The following is an 18,836-nucleotide window of genomic DNA, read 5'->3' on the forward strand; positions in this document are numbered from 1 at the left end:
TCCTTCCACCATGTAAAGCTTCCCCCCACACACATCACAATCTAAATTTTAAGGTCAATGTCAGAGCACAGGAAATGCACAAATGCAGAAAAACGTCAGCCACGGTAGTTTCTAGTTGTACAATGCGTCTTTCACTTCCCAGCTCTTCACTGTGTGAGACTGTGCTTCTGCCTTAAGGGTAAGCTCACCTCTACATCTTTTTAAATACTCCATATTCAAAAAACCACTTTGAATATTAAGCAGACTGTTTTATTGAGGTTTTAATTATTTCTTGAGTTGAGCTGTTTGACATCAATCATTTTGCAAAGGGAATTAATTTCTTTATTTATTTCTTAGCATTTGTGAACATGTCTTAGAAGTGCAGTGTATCTCTGTTATTTTTCTTTTTGTATGTAATCATGTGAATATTTCAGCCTGTTAATGACCTAATGGTGTGTTTTTGTTTAGTTTATGCTTACATTCACATCTGATTATTTTATGCCAGACATTCATGTTCATGCACCCTCGGTGTGTATCTGTCCTCTCTGAATTTGCTGTATTAGCAGGCTGTATTAGCAGGGGTGGTAGTGGCTCACAGACGAAAGACAACTACAAGACTTATCTCTATCACACAGCTTCTCGTCGAACCATCCGACTGCTGGTTTATCTGCTGCGACACACACCCTCTCACTGGGGACGTGTCACTCCACACACCCCCATCCTCCCCCTTCATCTCCTCATTCCTGCTGACTCCTTCCTCACCCTCTCCTATTCCACCTCCTCACCTCACCCCACTCACTTCTGGTCATGGAGCAGACAACAGTCACACACCAGTAAGTGTTTTTTTATACGTTGTAGTCACCATTGAACACAATGGAATTACAGAAAACAACTCACTTATCTTATTCTGCCTTTTTATGCTTCTGTGTTTTCTCGAACTGTTTTCATAATCTTCTAAACATCTTTTTCTTCTTTTATGTCTCTGTGATAAATGATACTACAAATTAAACAGGAACATTTCTTAAACCATTTCAGTTCCTCCTCAGCACTTCTTCTAATTTTTAAACATATTTTTGTAATTTTCTTGTGTTCCTCAGGGCCTAAAATTGCATTGGCTTGCTTCTAAAATTACACTGAGAAGGCCAGCTGAGTACAAAAAATGCTGCTCTAAGAAAATGAAAATAGCTGAATGAATGAAATTAATTACATTTCTGCACACAGGAAAGCAAAAGAGTGACTAATTTGTTCATTTGAGAATATTTCTTTTAACATTAAGCCTGCAGCTGAGTATCAGTGGCATGTTACAGGCTTGACAAGCCACGGTGAATTCAGCAACCATCTATATAAAGACAGATTAATTAAAAATCTAATTTCAGACCAGGACTGTCAGTCACTGAAGCCTCAGCATCAGCAATTCAAGAGGAGGAAGTGGGGGACTTCACCACAGGGAGTGACGATAACTGGAGGTCAAGCAATGTCCCTGCAGTGACAGACCCAATAGTCACACAGCCTGGCCTCGGTGTCACCACAACAACCATCACCACCATCACGCAAACGGGGGGAGACTGGAGCACGGGCCTGTTTGATGTCTGTGGAGACAAGACAACATGTAACATGAAAACAGCACACATCATCAGATCTTTATTACTTTATTAATGTTTCTACAAACAACAAATCATCATGAATTCATTCTTTGCTTAGTCTGGCATCTGATAGACACATTTACATTGGATTTTTATTCTTGCAGGTATTCTAGGGGCTCTGGTGCCGTGCTGTTTGGACCTGAGTTTAGCCCACCAGTATGGCGAGTGTCTTTGCATGCCTCTGCTCCCAGGATCCACTTTTGCCATGCGAGTTGGGATCAGGGAACGGTACAAAATACGAGTGAGTGTGCGTGCATTTACATATTGGTGGTCAGGAATTGAGGATTTGTGCTGCTTCTTATGAACACACCACCAGGTAGATTTAACAAACGGGCAAGTCAATAAAATGTCCATTGTGGTGACTTATATTCACTTCAAAAATGTTGTGCAGTATGTTACTAAATGTTTCCCTTGGTTGCATTTGAATTACTCATAGTTCTTGATGTGTTCCTGCTGCACTGTTGTGTCTGCATGTGTGCTTCTTGCATGTATGTGTGTGTGTGTGTGTCTTCCTGCATGTTTATCCACAGGGCAGTGTGTGTGAGGACTGGACCACAGTGTTCTGCTGTTACCCTCTGGCTGTATGTCAGATGATAAGAGAGATGAAGCTGAGGACGAAGACACAAACCTATCATGTGTCCACTGCTCTCAAATGCTCCTGAAGGAACTCTAGACAGTAAATGAGGCCTGTCATTTTCACAATGCAGCAGAGACTGGTGAGGGTCAGCTGAGATTTCTGCTAAGAGTAGCACAAAGAATCAATGCTATAAGGTTTGGACTTGCTTTTGAATGTCCCCAAGGATGCCTTGACCAATAAATCAAGCCTATCCTGCTACATTCAAAGAAGACTGGAAAGGGCATACTTTGATTAATAGCATAAAAAGCAAAAAGAATCCGAGCTGTAAGGTCTGAGCAAGTGTGTAGTGCTTAAAACCGCCTTGGAGGATGTTAGGTTGCTAGAATCAAACTGAAGCCAAACCTTCTTTTAAAATGCTTTTGAACCTCTGTTTAGAGAGGATATTATGAATAACCTTTCTGGCATGAATAATATAATCTCACAGAGAGAGAGTTGGGTGAAGAGCAGGTGGCAAGACACGCTGATTTGGTTTCAGTAGCCACTACTGTCAGCAAACAGCACTAAACAGCTATCAGACTGGAAAGACTGGATAGCTGGACCAACTGAAATCTCTTTTTGGAAATCAAGATACTACCATTATTGAAGTCATAAAAACTGTACATATAGGATATTGTTGTAGATTTTAATTCCTTTGAATAATGCATGACAACATCAAGGTCTTGTGATATCTAGACATGCACTTGGTTTTGGTTTTACTTAAAACTTTTGCATATTCGGCGTAACTCACTGACAACAACTCACAGGGACAACTTCTGCAATAGAAAAGATACCAATGAAGTGAGAAAAATGATTTGTGTGAACCAAACCTTTAACTTTGTCTGGCATGCCAAAGGTCACCTAACACATTATCCTGTTCAGTTCCTCTCAGACATGAAGGGAAGATGAAGTGAGGCAACATAAAGCCTTTCTAGACCTTGAGGCAAGTGTGCGATGGGGACATAACTCAACATCACAGATATTATCTCCAAAAAAAAAAGTCAAATCTTATTTTCTACATCTCATCAAAACTAAATCAGTTCAGTTTTATCTATGCAGTCATTTGCATTATTAATTAGGCATCAGTACTTTTGAGAATTGTTTTGTTTATTTCAGATTGTGGGTTGGAACGACTATGCGAATGCAGTATGCAGAACTACTTGTCTGATTACCCAGCAAGCTGGCCACGGTGTAACTCCAATCACAGTCAACAGTTCAAGTACAGTCTGATGATAATAAAGCCTATTTCCATATTTCCGATATTCTTTTATCCTTCTGTTCCTTCATTCACCTCAGGCATTCAGTCATGTTATTAAACCAATCCTGATTGCTGTGGTTCCCTGAACTCGAAATGCCAACCAGCCAGAATGGTTATGGAAAATGTTATTCATACACAAAGCAGATGGGTCCTCAAAGGGCAAATATGTAATTTGTTAACTCTTACGAATGTGGTCCCCTACCTGGCTGCTGCTTCAGACGACATGTAGAAAAGGAGAAAATGGTTTTGTTGAAGCTTAGGGATGTGAATAATAAAACTGAGTCATATGTTACACACAGTTCTTCATAAAGGTACTTGTTCCTCTGATCGGCGTCAACAGCGTTACAGACAGAAAAAGTATCAGACTGACCGAATCAGGTCTTATCCACGTGTGTCAGTGAAAACAAATTATACCAGAGTATAGTCCCTCCAGTCATGCAGTATGAATGGTCAGAGCTTTAGAGAGAAAATACCACTTTGGTTTGCATTATGGGGGATTTCATCTACCAATTTAACTTGCTGCTGTGCACATCAGAGAAACATCAGCAAACTGTCAGACATTTTGCAATTGACAATTTTTCAAATAATATGTTCATATTTTTGTAGATTAAAATATCACAAACTGGCAAAGAACGTCACAATAGTAATCAGACTATCTATTGATATCATCCTTTGATGTTGTTTAAAAGACTGTAAAGTTCTGTTGTTTTATTTTCGGTCTTCATTTATGCATCAAGTTTTCATGTAACATAAGTTCCAGATGGCCAAGTGGTTATAAGGTCAGGTGAGAGCCAGTAGTGGAATGTAGTTAAGTATGTTTACTCAAGTGTTGTGCAGGAGTTGAACAGATAAATAAATAAGATACATCCAAACCCCTTGCCAAGTGATTCCACACAATGGTGATTAAGCTTAGCAGCCACCAATAAGAGTATGGTGGGTCCTGTGACATCATAAGCATATTGACAGTGTTCGAGTAAATACTTTCACTGCCAGAAGGCGGGGACAAAAGTTATGCAATGCAGGTTTAAGTAGAAGGTCTGAATTCTTCTTCAAACACTGGAGATATCTGACTTAGGTCTGCATGAGGCTTCAGTGTTTCCTGAGCTGCCCTGGATGGATCTTCCTGCACCTCCACTCTTCTCTGCCTACTGGGGGTTGTTAGGGAGCAGAATGTGCCTGAAGCATAGCTGCCCTCAGGCTCTGTGGTAACATCTCTCCTTGCCTGTGCAATGTTATTGCCTCAGCATCAATAGCTCTAAATTGGGTTGGTAAATTGGAAGTCTATTTGCTTTGCAAACCAAATACACCTTTGCAATGTTCTACACACTTATTCACACTTTATATTGAAATATACTTTTTTAACTTACCTACATATGAAGCTGCAGTTCTGGACTGCTCCCCCCCACAGTCGTGTCTTTACAAGAGACATTTAGCTTCTGTCCAAAAACTTTCTCAAGCCCTCATAAAAATCGGTAGTCAGCACTATATTTCTGCTTTTAAATGTACAGTATGCTCAAATCTCTCCTACGTTGGGGTGAAATGAACCTTTAATTATTTCACTCATCTAATTTACCACCGTTTCATGGAACATCCATCATCTATTCCATCCATTATCTGTTGTCGGTAATCCTTTGCGCGGTCACAGGGGACTGGAGGCGATCCAAGCTGACACTGGGTGAGGGGCGGTGGGGTCCATCCTGGGCAGGTTGCCGGTTCATCACAGGACTGACACATAGAGACAAACAGCCAGTCACGCTCACATTCTCACTAATGGGCAACTGAATTGCCAGTTAACCTAACTTGCACGCATGTAGATGGGGTGGGGGATGGGCACTACTGTGCTGCCTTGTTTCATGGAATAAAACTCAGAAGATCAAATACTGCAGCCTTCACATGTGCTTACAGTTAAATGGCAGACACATGCTTGCACTTCATGCATTTACTATCACCACAAACACACATATACACATAGCCTGGCCTTACGTCATCTCTGCTAAATACACTTCCATGCCTGAGCCATTAGGGGGCAGTGTTGCCCCAGATCTGGCCTATCTACTGTTGTCAACTGCTGCTCAGTGGCATGAAATCAGTCTTAAGTGCTGATCTAGGGTCAGATTTGGGATTTCAACAGCAGCAGTAGAAGAGGTCAAGATCTGGAACAGTGAAGCCCATCCTAAGTCAGCGGTCGGAGAGGGACCATAAAACGTCTCTGCTGATGTTCTTTTCCCGCTGCTTCAGCATGAAGACAGCTATCCCCGCAGACGCATCAGGTGTGCACAGGCTGTTATCGACAACGGCCCCACAGGGAGGCATGTTTGTGTGTGTGGGTGAGTGTGGAAATGTGTGCAATATATGCAGATATAGCAAGAAAAGACTCTTCCCATGACTGTGCCTGTTGCAAACTGGCACACAGAGAGAAAAAAAACAGTCAACAGATAAAAAAACAAAACACAGCACAGGGAAAAATAGATCATAGCCTCCCAAGTTGCACACATGATGGAAAAACAACAACCAAAAGGCTGAGCTTTTGGCGCTTTCCCAAACTACGTGCTGATGTTTTCATATAATTCACATCATTCTTCCTTCCCTTCTCCATCTCTCCATCCAGCTTATCTGGAGTGTTTTTCCTGCATCCCTCGTTTCCCTTCAATAATCTCATCTCATTCACCTTTCCTTCATTGCCTTCTTTTATTTAATTCTTTTCTTCTTGTCTTCCTGGCTCATACTGGTGGTGTGTTTGTGATAAAGGAGAGGAAAGAGAGCTGTGTGGAGAGACCTGCTAAGCTGGAGCAGTTGTCCCCGTGGTGATACCTCTATCCAGGACAACAAGCACCACCTGGGGTTTACATAACACAGACACTTCCTCACACTCTCTTCATATCACTTTCTCTCTGATACTCTTTTGCTTCGTCCTTGCCCTTCCTATCTCTCTCTCGTTTTTTTTTTATTCTGTCTTTCTCTCACCCACATCATCATCACCGGAGGGGGTGGGGGCATTTGGCTGCTGGTTAGCCTGCAGCTACAAGCTTTGGCAGTTTGTACAGCAGCCTGTGTGCTCTGCTACTGAGTGGAGCTTTATGTGTGTGTGTGAGGGTGTGCGAGTGTGTGTGTGTGTGTGTGTGTGTGTGTGTGTGTGTGAGAGAGAGTGATGATGGAAGCTTGGAATTTGCTGGCACCCCTCTGCTCCTCAGACGAAGCAGGCGGTTTTATAGATTTTTATTTTTTTTTCTGAGGACAGACAGGAGGAGAATTTCATTGTAGGAATGATTTGACTTGAAGAAACATTGCCGTATGCTAGAATTATAATACCAGAGATTTGTTTGCTTTTGTAGTTTTTTTTTTATGTTCCTCAGCAAGACTATATTCTTGTGTGCTCAGGAATTTATCCTCAAACTCCTTGGTTGACAAGAAAAAGGAGGATCTTTTTTTTCCACAATGTAAGCTGTGTGTCCTCCATGTCCTTTCTGGCTGTTGCCAGAACTAGAAAAGATGGCAGATGCCTTTTCCCCCCCTCCTCTAGGTTTAATCAAAATAAACAAATATGGGCCATGTTTATATTTTGGTCATAGCTTATGTTGAATTATATAGTTGTATTTTTGAAAAACAGAAGGTAACATTGAAAACATTAAATCAATCTCTTACCAGCATTTCCAGATAGTATTGATCACATGTTACATTTGAACATCCTATCCAGAGGTGAAGAATGGATTTGTACATCATATTTAAATATTGAAAGAGTTTAAGAGTATAACTAAGCAGGATGGAATAGAAACAGAATTTAACTTCAAAGTTAAATTTCAATTAAAGGTACATGTCAGCTTCAAAGGAGGTCTGATGTGACTCCATTTATAAGCTCAACTGAAGCAATGTGAGGCAAGACGTGGAGGTCAACAGAGGTCAAAGAGTTCATGAGGCTTGTTGCAGAAAAAAAAAATTCTGCAACAAACCTCAATAACCACAGACTGTATGCCACAGTCTGAAAAAAGAAAGAAGACTCAGGACATGCAAGTCACAAATAATCCATAAGGCTAAAATATCATCAGGATAATTTCTAATTTTTAATGATAATTTCAGATTCTCTGGAAACAAAATGTAGAGTGGCAAGACAACCCAGAGCCTCCGAACACAACACTGCCTTTATTCAAAAAAGTGTGCGACATCCTTTGTAAATAGAAAAAAAACCCCAGATATTATTTAAGGTATTCAGACAGAAATTCCTGCCTGTTGAATTTCAAGAATGTCATTCACTCTTGTTTGAATGCCACAAAGAGGACAGATCAGCAGTTCTCTTGATTTATTCTTGCCCTCCTGCATAGATCCTTTTAACTCTCACAGCTGTGCTAGGATGCTGATTTACACATTTCTTGCGCTTTTTTGTCGATGTGTAATTTTCCACCATTTCCCCACTTTTCTCCGAGCTCCTGTGGAGTTCCAATACAGACACCCAAACGCTCACAGCGCCGCTGAGTTTTGAATCTTCCACTCGCAAAATGCATATTTTGATGTGAGCATGGATTACGAAATGATGGGTCTTTGGGCAGGGATGCCGAAAAATGGTTCTGCAGCAGTGTGATCACTTTTTTTTTTTAATTTTATTTCTGCCTGCAGACTTGAAGGGTCCATATTGCATGGAGCACTAGTCCTAAATGTCCAACAGAAAACCTGAGGGGATAAACACTCCCTTTGAAGGTGGCATGATGGCTTCTTACTTGTGACAACTTCAAAGTGAATGTTTAGGTCATTCCTTCAATTTGCCAGAAGGACTTTTTGCCATTTCACTGTGCCATGAGAAAATCTTTAAAGCAGTCACCTCACACACAGGGCCTTGTGTTTCTAGGATCCCCTTGACCCCCCTGGGTCTCTGGTGGGCGTGTCAGGAATTGCTATTATTATTTATAAAGGTACAAACGTGTGAAGACTTTTCATGTGTATATAAACACTTGTATCTCTGTATCTTTATAATCGTGATCAAGAATTTGATTGTTAATACTTATTTCGCAGTTAGTAACTCTAAAACACTATTTCAGAGAGTTGCAAAATGTTGCTGCCATCATGATGAAGTTAATGTAAATGAATGTTGTAAATTCACAAGTGATTATACTTGCATGGCAGCGCTGTTTAATTTATTTTCATAATTATTTTCAGATTTGATCTATTTTTCATATTTGGAAACAGTATCCATCCAGAACACCCATTCCTCTGCATCCCAGGGGATTCACTACTCATTATCCACTCTATTTACTCCTGGCTGATGAGACACAAGGGGGTAGATGGCATGCAGCTCTGACAGAATGATGCTTCACTTTAAGCTCTGGGGCCTCAATCGTGTAATATCTCCTTACAGTCAGTGGGTAACACTAGAAGACTACTTTTAAAAAAAGTCAAGTGTGCTGCATTTGATAAATAAAGGTAAAAAACAAAAAAATCTCAAAAACTCTTTGAGTCAACATACACACCAGGAGCTATATGCTGTGGAGAGTGGCATCTTTGGGCAAGGAAGTCCACATATGGTCTTTGGGAGTAACATGATTCAACAGGATATTGAAGGATTTTATAGACTGTGCAGTTTGTATAAAAGTAACCCGATTATAAAAAACCCTAAACCTTCTTGAATTTTGTGATTGATTTCCTTGATAAAGACAGTAATAATCTATATTACTTCCCACCTGCCTCCCTGTCAATCTCACACTTTGTTTTGCATGGAAAACGACTATGCTAATATTCTGTCCACATTAGCCATTAGTTACATCATGATGCAGTCAAGTTGTTTCTGTTTTGGACCGTATACTGATACATAAATCTCTTGCATGAGACACAACAACGTGCATCCGCTGAGCTGTCGCTCATCATCATCCTTTGGGCTGAAGAAACTCCTACAGGCCATTTTCAATCTGTCAGTCCTGTCACATTAGTTTTCCTTTAGTGTATGTCTTCCATATGTTGTTCTACACAAATATAACCAAATATCATGTGACCTGTAAGTGTGCATACTGTATAAATGCGTGTGTGAGTGTATGTGTGTGTGTGTGTGTGTAGGCTGCCTCATAACTGACATGACATGAAGGGCTGTTGTTGGCTGGCATTTGTTGCATAATGCTTTTATCTCTACAACACACGCTTCCACAGTCCTGCCATTGATGTAGGTGTTCTTTCATCTGGCACCTCAAACGTGTGTGTGTGTGTGTGTGTGTGTGTGTGTATGACTACTACATGTCAAAAGGCTGCAGTGCCTCAGTAAGTGTGGAAAAATGCGTAGGTGTGTGTTGCGAAGGCAGCTGCAATGGTGCAGAGAGGAAAAGAGAGGGAGTGTGAGAATGAATGATGCAAAGTCTTTGGGATTCATCTTCTCCTTCCACTATATTTCTCTGCACTCCCTCTGCACTTCCTTCTCTCCCTCATTCTTCACATGCTAGACTCGTAGCAGCTTCCAATGTGGTCCAGAGACATTTCTCATCTTAACTACAAACACGTCAGCTGCAGAACTCTGATGATTAAACTATAAAAGCCTCACGTATGTCTCTAAATGTTGGCATAATAATTAGATCAGAGTAATGGAAAATTTGTACTACAAGACACATTTTTATTCAATTCATGACACACATGATGTCTAACGCATATACGTATACATGTTATACGACATAAACTGGTCATTGCCATTCAGCCATTCACATTGCATGTCACTCTGAATTAAAGCATCAGCAAAAACATTTATCAAAGAAAGCCAATTCATCATCAAAATATGTGCAGTTTTATGTGATCAGCCATTAAGGAACGGTTGAGCATTTTGGGAAATACTGTTACTCACTGTCTTGCCATGAAAACCAGTTAGCCTGGCTTGAAAACACATCTATCAGCATCTTAAAAGTTGTTATTAATTAGTTATTAATTTATTCCATCCAACAGTAATTTATTTCTTGCCAAAAACAGAATTTCCATTATTTCTTTCTTTATTTCTTTTTTTCTTTTGACCAAAGCAGCAATTTAACATTTTGGAAAATACTCAATTCACTTTCTGGTGGAAAGATAGATGAGACAATTAACACCATTCTCATAATCGTCCTTTAAATTTGACAGGCAACAGTTGGCTTAGCACAAAGACTGGAAACGGGGAAACAACTAGTTTGATGATTCTAATGTGAAATTCTTCTGGTGGCCATCAGGGGACCTGCTTTCTAAGGCATTTCTACATTAACTCCTGCTTGTGCCTCGCACTTGTCTGTGTATTTGGGCTTCATTTCAAGCCAGTTTAAAGAATCTAATTACTGGGCACGCAATGCAAGAGGAATGAGGGGAAATGGAACTAGACAATGGCTATGTTTACATGCACATAATAATAATCAGATCGTAGCCAATAATCACAACAAGGCATCACTCCAATTAGGGTGTTAACATAGGTTGGCTGTTAGATTAACAGTCCTGCTTCACATGCTGTGGTTAATTGCTGAGTTCATGTCGTCTTAAAATGTTAAAGTCTTGAAAGTATTGAAAGTTGAACCTATGTTTCTCTCATGATTCCACAGTGTTGTAACTTTGTGGTTACATTCATGAATATTGGAATCAATCAACCAATCAATCCGTCAGATATCACTGTATAACACATGTCACACAAACAAAATGCTTTACAGAGTAAAAATGATGATGATGATCCTCCATCCATATATAAAGGAATACCTTAAAAACAGGAACTAAGCAAACACTATCATAAATGAAATACATAAATAAATATTCAAATAAATAATTGAACTTCATTTAAAAAACAGACTAAGCAGGCAGGTTAATATGGCAACACTTAAGTCAGTGGCACATAAGTCCACTGGAAGGCTCAAGGAGACAAGATGTGGTTGAAAATCCAGTAAAAGCCAGAAGATCCCTTTATTATTAACACATTCAAGTACATTTCGAATTTCCTTTTCTTTGTTCTATTTACCTTCAGTGTTGACAGTCAGTGCTCGAGTAGCCTTTTCAAGCATTGCTTTGTATTTGCCATTTTTTTTCCAATCAAATATTCATACAGAGCAATGAAACCAGATTTATTTCTTCTTCAAGGTTTTACTAAGAATTACAATGAGATCAAGCTGCAGGCTGTCTTTTCTGTGTTTTTCACAATAAGGTCCTGGTTTGTTGATTTGAATTTCCTTTGGGACTATAACTGGTACATTAGTCAACCGGCTTCCATGTCCAAAACATTAAAAATAATAATAATAATAATTAGCTTTGAATGTAGTGCCTCTGCGTGTTTATCATATCATACACAGAGAGAAAAATCACAAAACAGAAGAAGAAATGCGCATCTTGCCAAATGCACTAGATTTCAATAGAATAAACAATAGAATAAAACATCAAAACTGCAAGTAGCTCAGTGGAGCTCATTAAAACTCTCTCACACACACAATGACAGATGGACCATGTAATTCAAAGACTTTCAACAAAAAAACTAAACGTTAGAAGCCCCTTTTCTGTAACGTGTGTGTGTGTGCGCACAGGTGTTATGGTTACCTATTAGGGACCTCTTCCAGTATAAACACAGACCTTGCCGGGACCAGTAAGCCCTGCTCTAATGAGGCAAAACACCATTTCTAAGGTTTCTGAGTTCACATTTTCAAAACTCTTCATGTGGACTAAATTGTGGGTCACTTTTCATTGTTTTGACTCAAAAACAATAAATAGAATAGAATATCCGTAGCTGTTTTTCATTTTTTACTGAGCATCTACCCAACTGACTATGCAGTTTCATCCATATAAAAGAGAAATTCTTTGGAATTTGTTTTTCTAAGCAGTACCCCATATATTCATTTGTGTGGACAAGGATGGTTATACATAGCCAAAAAGTGCCAGTGAAGAGGAAATCAGGGTGGAAAACAGACTAACAGGGGATCCCAGGAAGGGGACGCTTTTCCATCACCTTTTCTCCCTCCATTGCTCAACCCAGTAGAGGAATTTTTACTCTCTTGGAGGTAAAAGGTTTACGATTGCCAGCCACATGATCAGATGTCCCTCTTGAATGAAATGAAAGCTGGATGTCTGGACATGTCTGCAGGAAATTGCCAGAGACGAATCAGGCATGTAAAAAGATTCTTTCCCAGGTGTGTTGTAAGAGAGGACATGAGCTATGCTGTGGGTGAAAACTTGTAGTGTGAAACGTTTTGGTTGCATCGATGATTTGGGGATGTAAGAGAACCTGTTGTGCATGTTCAGTTAAGAGAACTGTCTGAACAGCTATGAAAAACTGAAAAATGTAAACTAGAACAGGGTATCTCAAGAACTTTCTTGAGAATCTGTGTTTGAATTACATTATATCTGCCCACTGGCTCAAGGGAAAACAATAACTGTTTATCTTTGTGGGGTTAACTTCTTCTAGCCACCTACGTATGAGCTGATCAGTGTGTGTGTGTGTGTGTGTATGTGTGTGAGTGACACAGAGAGACAGAGTATTACACAGAACGAGTTGAAAGATGAAAGCTGGTTTCCATCATTCAGCATGATAGCAGGATACTATCCCCCACCAGTAAAAGGATTACCTTATCACAGACCTCTACATGGGTGCCCGCTTGTCACAGTTGTCACTTGGAGATATGACCTGCTCTTGTTCACTTGTCCACATCCTCTCTCTCCCTCAATCAACCCACATGCCTCAAACTGCTCATAAATGATTTACTGTGTTCTTTAGGAGGTAGTCATGAGGACATTTTCTAAAAGGTTGGTTTACAGGTTCAAAAAGCATTTTCAATGAAAACTATGCACAATAAGGTCTGCCGATTATCCCGAGAGAAAGATGTTGCTAGTGACTTTTTTAAATGTCATTTTTAAATGCTGGGAGCACCACAAATGAGATTCCATTCACCTTTGTTGTATTAGGATGGAAGCAGGAAGCTCAGGGAACAGACATCTCAAAATTTTGCCAAATGCATCCAAAATCTGTATAGCTAGAAAGCAGATACTTTTTAGTCTATTTATGGAAAGTTTAACCATATACATTAAATTGTGTTCAATTTTAGACTGTTTTCTGAGTATTTTCTTACTTTCAGACTAGTAGACTATTGGAAGGCTAAATTTCTGTTTTAAACATAAGGTCGGAATTGGTTGCTAGGAAATGTTCCTACGACAAAGGGGGTCAGTTTCTTGTAATTAATGTAAACATACCCTTTAACATAATTTCTTTTTAAACTTTGAGCCAGTCTTGTTACAAAGTTTGAGCTTATTAACTTTTAAATTTAAAATTTAAACATCGTAGGAAAAAAAAGGTAGTCATAGCTATGAATGGGGAGCTATCAAGTTGTACAACATTATGTAAAATTGTTCATATCAGTCTGTTTGCTTTGCATGAACACCATACTTTGATTGCAGACACTAAGAGACGTGTGACAAGAAGAGGTTTCTGACTCGGGACAAGCTCATCACATGTCTGAAGTGATTTTGCTGCCTTGCCTCCACCTACATAATGAAAATAAAGCTTACTGGGTCTTACAATTGGGACTTCGTATTCGAAGGGGAGCAACCTGTATTTTCTTGTTGTGAAATGAATAAATGTGTGCATATATTAATACATAAATGACCACAATTGGTTTCTTATTTACTTTGGTTCAACATCCTAATCACTGTATCCGTATTAAAGTTCCAAGTGTGTACATTTACAATATGTCACTTTGTTGTATTTCTTTGATTTGGTCATTTGTTTGTTGTTTGTTGTTTTGGACTGTGTTACCACTTCACTGCCCACCTTTTAGCTATGAAGTGCCTGCGTTGAAGAGTGAAGAGTGGGCTGGTCACAAAGCCTGAAGAGGCCTTTAAATTTCTCTTTGCAGGGTAATGTTTCATTCTTTATAGCAATCATAGCGATGATGAGTGCAGGTTACAAATCCCCTCAGCACTTTGAATGATCGTCCATCAGTGTTCATTTCACGCTGACATGTCTATTCACATGACTAAAAATCTCCAGCAATGCCAGCAGCTGTGCAAGGCTTGTACCAGTGGGAATGTAATTATTATTTTTTTTTTTACAGGTATTTAGTCATAAACTAAAGTACTGGACAAATTAAACTTTTGACTAATAAGTTAAGGGATCACAACTCATCTTGAGGAGGACACCTAATGTGAATATCATGGGGACAGTAGAGGAAAAGTCAGGGGATCATCACACTCATTGGGATTTATCGACTGGGGACCATGAATGTGTGTCAGAACTTTCATTTTAATTTGTCCAATCTTATTGGATCTTTCAGCCTGGAGCAAAGTGGTCCACGCCCAAAACTGTGCTGCTAGAGTGGCTAAAATTTCCTATGGATGTAGCTCTACATGAGCCAAGACCCCTAATTAGCAATATGACACAGTGATCTTGATTATCTCTTTGGTTGCTTAAAAATCCCTTAAGTGAAGTAGCAGTAGTAGTGCAAACCAAGATGTCCTATCTGTGCAATCTATGTCAGTTTACTGTGGCCTACTTACATATTATATATTATACATAACGTACATATATTTACTATTTTCAAAGACAACTGATTTAATTGGGCATATTCTACCCCAGTGCAATGTGTTGTGCTCTGTGTGCCTTTCAGACAAACACAAACATTACGTTCTAGCAAGTTTTAAACTTTCTCTCTATGAAGGACAACTTTCCAGAAATGATCTGACTTGTCCTGATTTGACACACCTCACCAATCTGTGAACATTAAAACAATTACTACAGATAATGTGCGACTCCTGAGACCCCGATCACGCCGTGTGAGATGTCTAATCAAAACATCGTCTCCAAAGTGTGAACAAGCATGGGGGTCTATAAATAAACCAGAACCAAACTGCCTGTCTTTCTTCAAACGCAGCTCAGGCTGGGATCACGCAAGCGTGTCCAATCTAGAATGCCTCGGCGATGCAGACATCTTTTGAGGATGACATGTCAGTCAAACAAACAGGAAAACAATGAAGAGCGATGAGGCATGGAGGAGGCCGACTGGTTGAGGTGTCATTCAGCACACAGAGCACACGCACACATACATACAAGACACAAACATGCGTGCATGGAGGTGTGTATATTTACACCCACAAATATATTTGCACAAGTGTTGTACATACCCACACACAGAGAAATGGAAGCCAAGATCGAAATAATTTTAAGTAATAATAATTTTAAGAAGAGATACCCATACATGAGGGCCATACCATTCACACCACGCAAATAATGAAAGGAATAGTGATGCACCACAGGGATGCTGACATAAGTAGTCTCTGGAAGAACAACAAATCTGAAAGAAACAGAGAAGTAGGGGAAAAGTGCAGGGACAGGTGAAGAGACATACAGCAGAAAGAATATTTAGACAGACAAGCAAAAGCAGCACAGAAGCAAACACCCTTCAAGAGAGAGAGACTGACTGCGAGAAATTATTGCCACACTGAGAGAGCGGGAGTGACATACACAGAGGCAACGGGGATTCAATTACAGAGTATTGTTTTGACTCCCACTCCCTAGGACACAGCAAACATCAGTCTGTCAGTGGCAGCAGGGCAGTGAGTGTGTGTATGTGTATGTGTATGTGTATGTGCATGTTTAGTCCGTGTGCGCCTATGTATGGATGCAGTACAATGTGTTGTCCGTGTGCGCAGGCCGCCTCAGCGTGAACTAAAAGCTCTTGTAGTAACATCGTCTGTGGTCGAGGTGAGTCTGGCCTCAGGCAAGCCCCGCAGAAGACTGGAAAATAAATGACAGGCTCCATCTCCCAGCCAACACCTACATCAGTCATACTTTCATTAGCACAGCTGAGAGCTGTACAAAGATAGGAAGAGACAAAGTAAAGGACAGAAAACAGGCAGGGGAGACCAAAAGAGGAAGACAGGAAGAAAGACTGTGATAAAAATAGCAAGACAGAAACAGACAGAGACAAAGACAGCCAAACGAATATTCATGTAGATGAGAGGGGAAAGGAAAATGAAGCCAACAGCCTGCTCTGTTTCCTCTCCTCTGAGTTTCATTGACGGTCTGAACAGGAGAAAAAGATGAAGTTGACTCCTGGTGCAATATTATGTAAAAAGATGTAGGGATTATTACATGTGTAAATTAATGTTAAGCTCTTGTCACTTTATGGGGCACCACCTCCATTTATTAATGAATTTGCAGATTAATGAATTAGGAGGATAATTAAGGGATAAAGATGAATAAGGACAGCTCAAAAAGTTTTAAAAGTCAAAAATTTTGCCACAATTTTATTGATTATCCACTAGGTAAAGGGCCTGCTTGGCTTGTGGCTTTCAGGCATATTTGCAGCCTTTTGATTCAGTTCATTCAGGAATCTTGAATTCAGCTTTCAGCAAAAATTAAAAAGGTTAAAAAGGACAATGCCTGAAAAGTTCATGAAGGGCCCATGGCTGGCAAAGCCAAGAAAAACACACCAGAATAATGACAGAGAGTAAAACAAAAGTGAGAGCAGAGAAGAGAGTGCAAGCAAAAACAGCCAAAGTCACCACATGTTACAATTTTTTTCCCATAGGAGGTGCACTTTGAAGGAACCACGTTGAAAAACCTTGAGCCTGTCCTCAAAATCTGTGGTTGTGGATGAATTTATGTTTGTTTTTGCACCATTTTCACCAGGTGTTGCACTGCCCTACATCAATATTCATATGTTTGCTAAACCTCACACACACATTATAATACTTTTCATTATAAAGCCTTTCAAGACTGCACTACCTGCTGCATTATCCATGACAAATGCGGCTAAATGGAGAGAATGTGGAGGGTTTGACGTCTATTTTCTAGTGGGGACAACCATGCCAGAAATATGGATTTTGCACTGTTACTGCTGGGCATTTTACACTAATGCTTCCATGAAATGCCCTATGCTGTGATTTATTGCAATGAAACCACCTTTTCCCCTCACTATGCTATAGTAATGGCAAGCTGAGAGAGAAACATCCACAGAAGGCGGGTGGAGGAAAAAGAAATGGGGGTGAAAAAAGGTCAAAGAATTAGATAAAGATGAGAGAAAGGGATAGAAAAAGGAAAGCAATAAAGGGAATAAAAAGGAACAGAACAAAATATTTCATTGCCACTATTTAACATCTAATGTTTACATTTATGTGGTGGTGGGTCGCCGAACTTTTAAATGGTAGCAGCAGAAATACAAGGTCATTCGTCCATAGTATTTATGCTATTTTTAGAAAGCAAAAACAGCATTAACACGTTAACATTTGTTTTTTGATCACTAATTAAAACAGGCCTGCATGCGAAGCTTCAAGTTGATGATTTTATTAAAAGCAACACAACAAGGTCATTCACATGAGCACTAATACCTGCGAATGAAAAAAAATCAATATCTCCAAATAGTGCCTTTCCAAACAACTGTCCTTGAGCATCGTTATCTGCTCTCTTTTCTGCCTGAACATGATCACATCCCTGCAGCAGTTTAACCCTGATTAGCCCATTGAGAAGAAATCTAAGCAGGTACAGCAGCCCCGGCAAAAATTAGGCTGCATGGTGTGTAAAAGGGCAAGTCAGACGGCAAAGTATTTTTGCTCTCTGGGGTGTGCGGTGCATATAGAGTATTTTATCAAACAAAATGCAAACCACAGTGCATAAATATAGCTGTAATATCCAGGATAGATATAATGTGAGAATGAACAAAAGTCATCCCTTAGGGACTGATTCAAAACATGAAGTCTTGAAGAGTATGCAACAGTGATTTTCTGCAAGTCAATTTTCTTTTATTCAGTCCATTATCTTGATCCCACCGGGCTTCACTGCAATATTCTGTACTGCATCCAGTACTACATACTGATTCATTTAACTGAAACTCAAATGTTACACGACAGGGATTGTCATTCATGTGAGGTATTTTCTGTTTGTAGCAGCACGGGTGGAACAAGAGTAGGAAAATCGTGCAGAAGATAGAAAAGTTTTGGTGACATTGCAAAGTGAGGGTGCCATTCATTTCAGCAGTCAAGGTCAGGAATATGACAAATTTTGGTGCGGAAACCTGTTTGTGGATAATGGCATAATCCATCACCTTTGGTCTCTTTCTGTGATATACGGGACCTTATCTTGGGAATAGTTTGGATGAAATGAGCATCCAGACACCATCAGAATGTAAACATGAGCCACTTTTCTCAAGGTGCTGAAAAGAAACGTAGAAAATGTATTTATTTTTTACCTATAATTGACATCGTACAATATATTCACAACGTAATGGTAAAGGAGAGCTACTGTTTGTGAAGCGCACTAATTTGAGTAATTTTGCTGAATAGCATTCATTAATATCTACATAAAGGTCAATACAAGTAAAAAAGACAAGATGTTAGTGAAGCAAATACACTAAATTATACTGTAAGTACTTTTATACTATGCAGTAGCTTTTGAATAATT

At 39.6% G+C, this 18,836-nt stretch overlaps 1 protein-coding gene across 2 annotated transcripts; it reads left to right on the forward strand.

Moving 5' to 3' along the window:
- Positions 1–134: 134 nt before the first annotated feature.
- Positions 135–3,497, forward strand: LOC124071122 (cornifelin homolog B-like). Of its 2 annotated transcripts, XR_006845289.1 has the most exons (6): positions 139–178; positions 615–812; positions 1,356–1,588; positions 1,727–1,863; positions 2,153–2,338; positions 3,352–3,497. XR_006845289.1 is itself a non-coding variant. In XM_046411570.1 (5 exons), the coding sequence occupies exons 2-5, from the start codon at positions 787–789 to the stop codon at positions 2,282–2,284; spliced, it is 528 nt and encodes a 175-aa protein (XP_046267526.1). In that variant the 5' UTR covers positions 135–178; positions 615–786; the 3' UTR covers positions 2,285–3,497. The 2 variants fall into 2 exon arrangements, 1 of the variants encoding a protein (XP_046267526.1); XM_046411570.1 differs by having other exon boundaries at positions 135–178; positions 2,153–3,497.
- The last annotated feature ends 15,339 nt before the right edge of the window (positions 3,498–18,836 follow it).

This window comes from Scatophagus argus, chromosome 14 (assembly GCF_020382885.2).
Source record: "Scatophagus argus isolate fScaArg1 chromosome 14, fScaArg1.pri, whole genome shotgun sequence".
Taxonomy (NCBI): domain Eukaryota; kingdom Metazoa; phylum Chordata; class Actinopteri; family Scatophagidae; genus Scatophagus; species Scatophagus argus.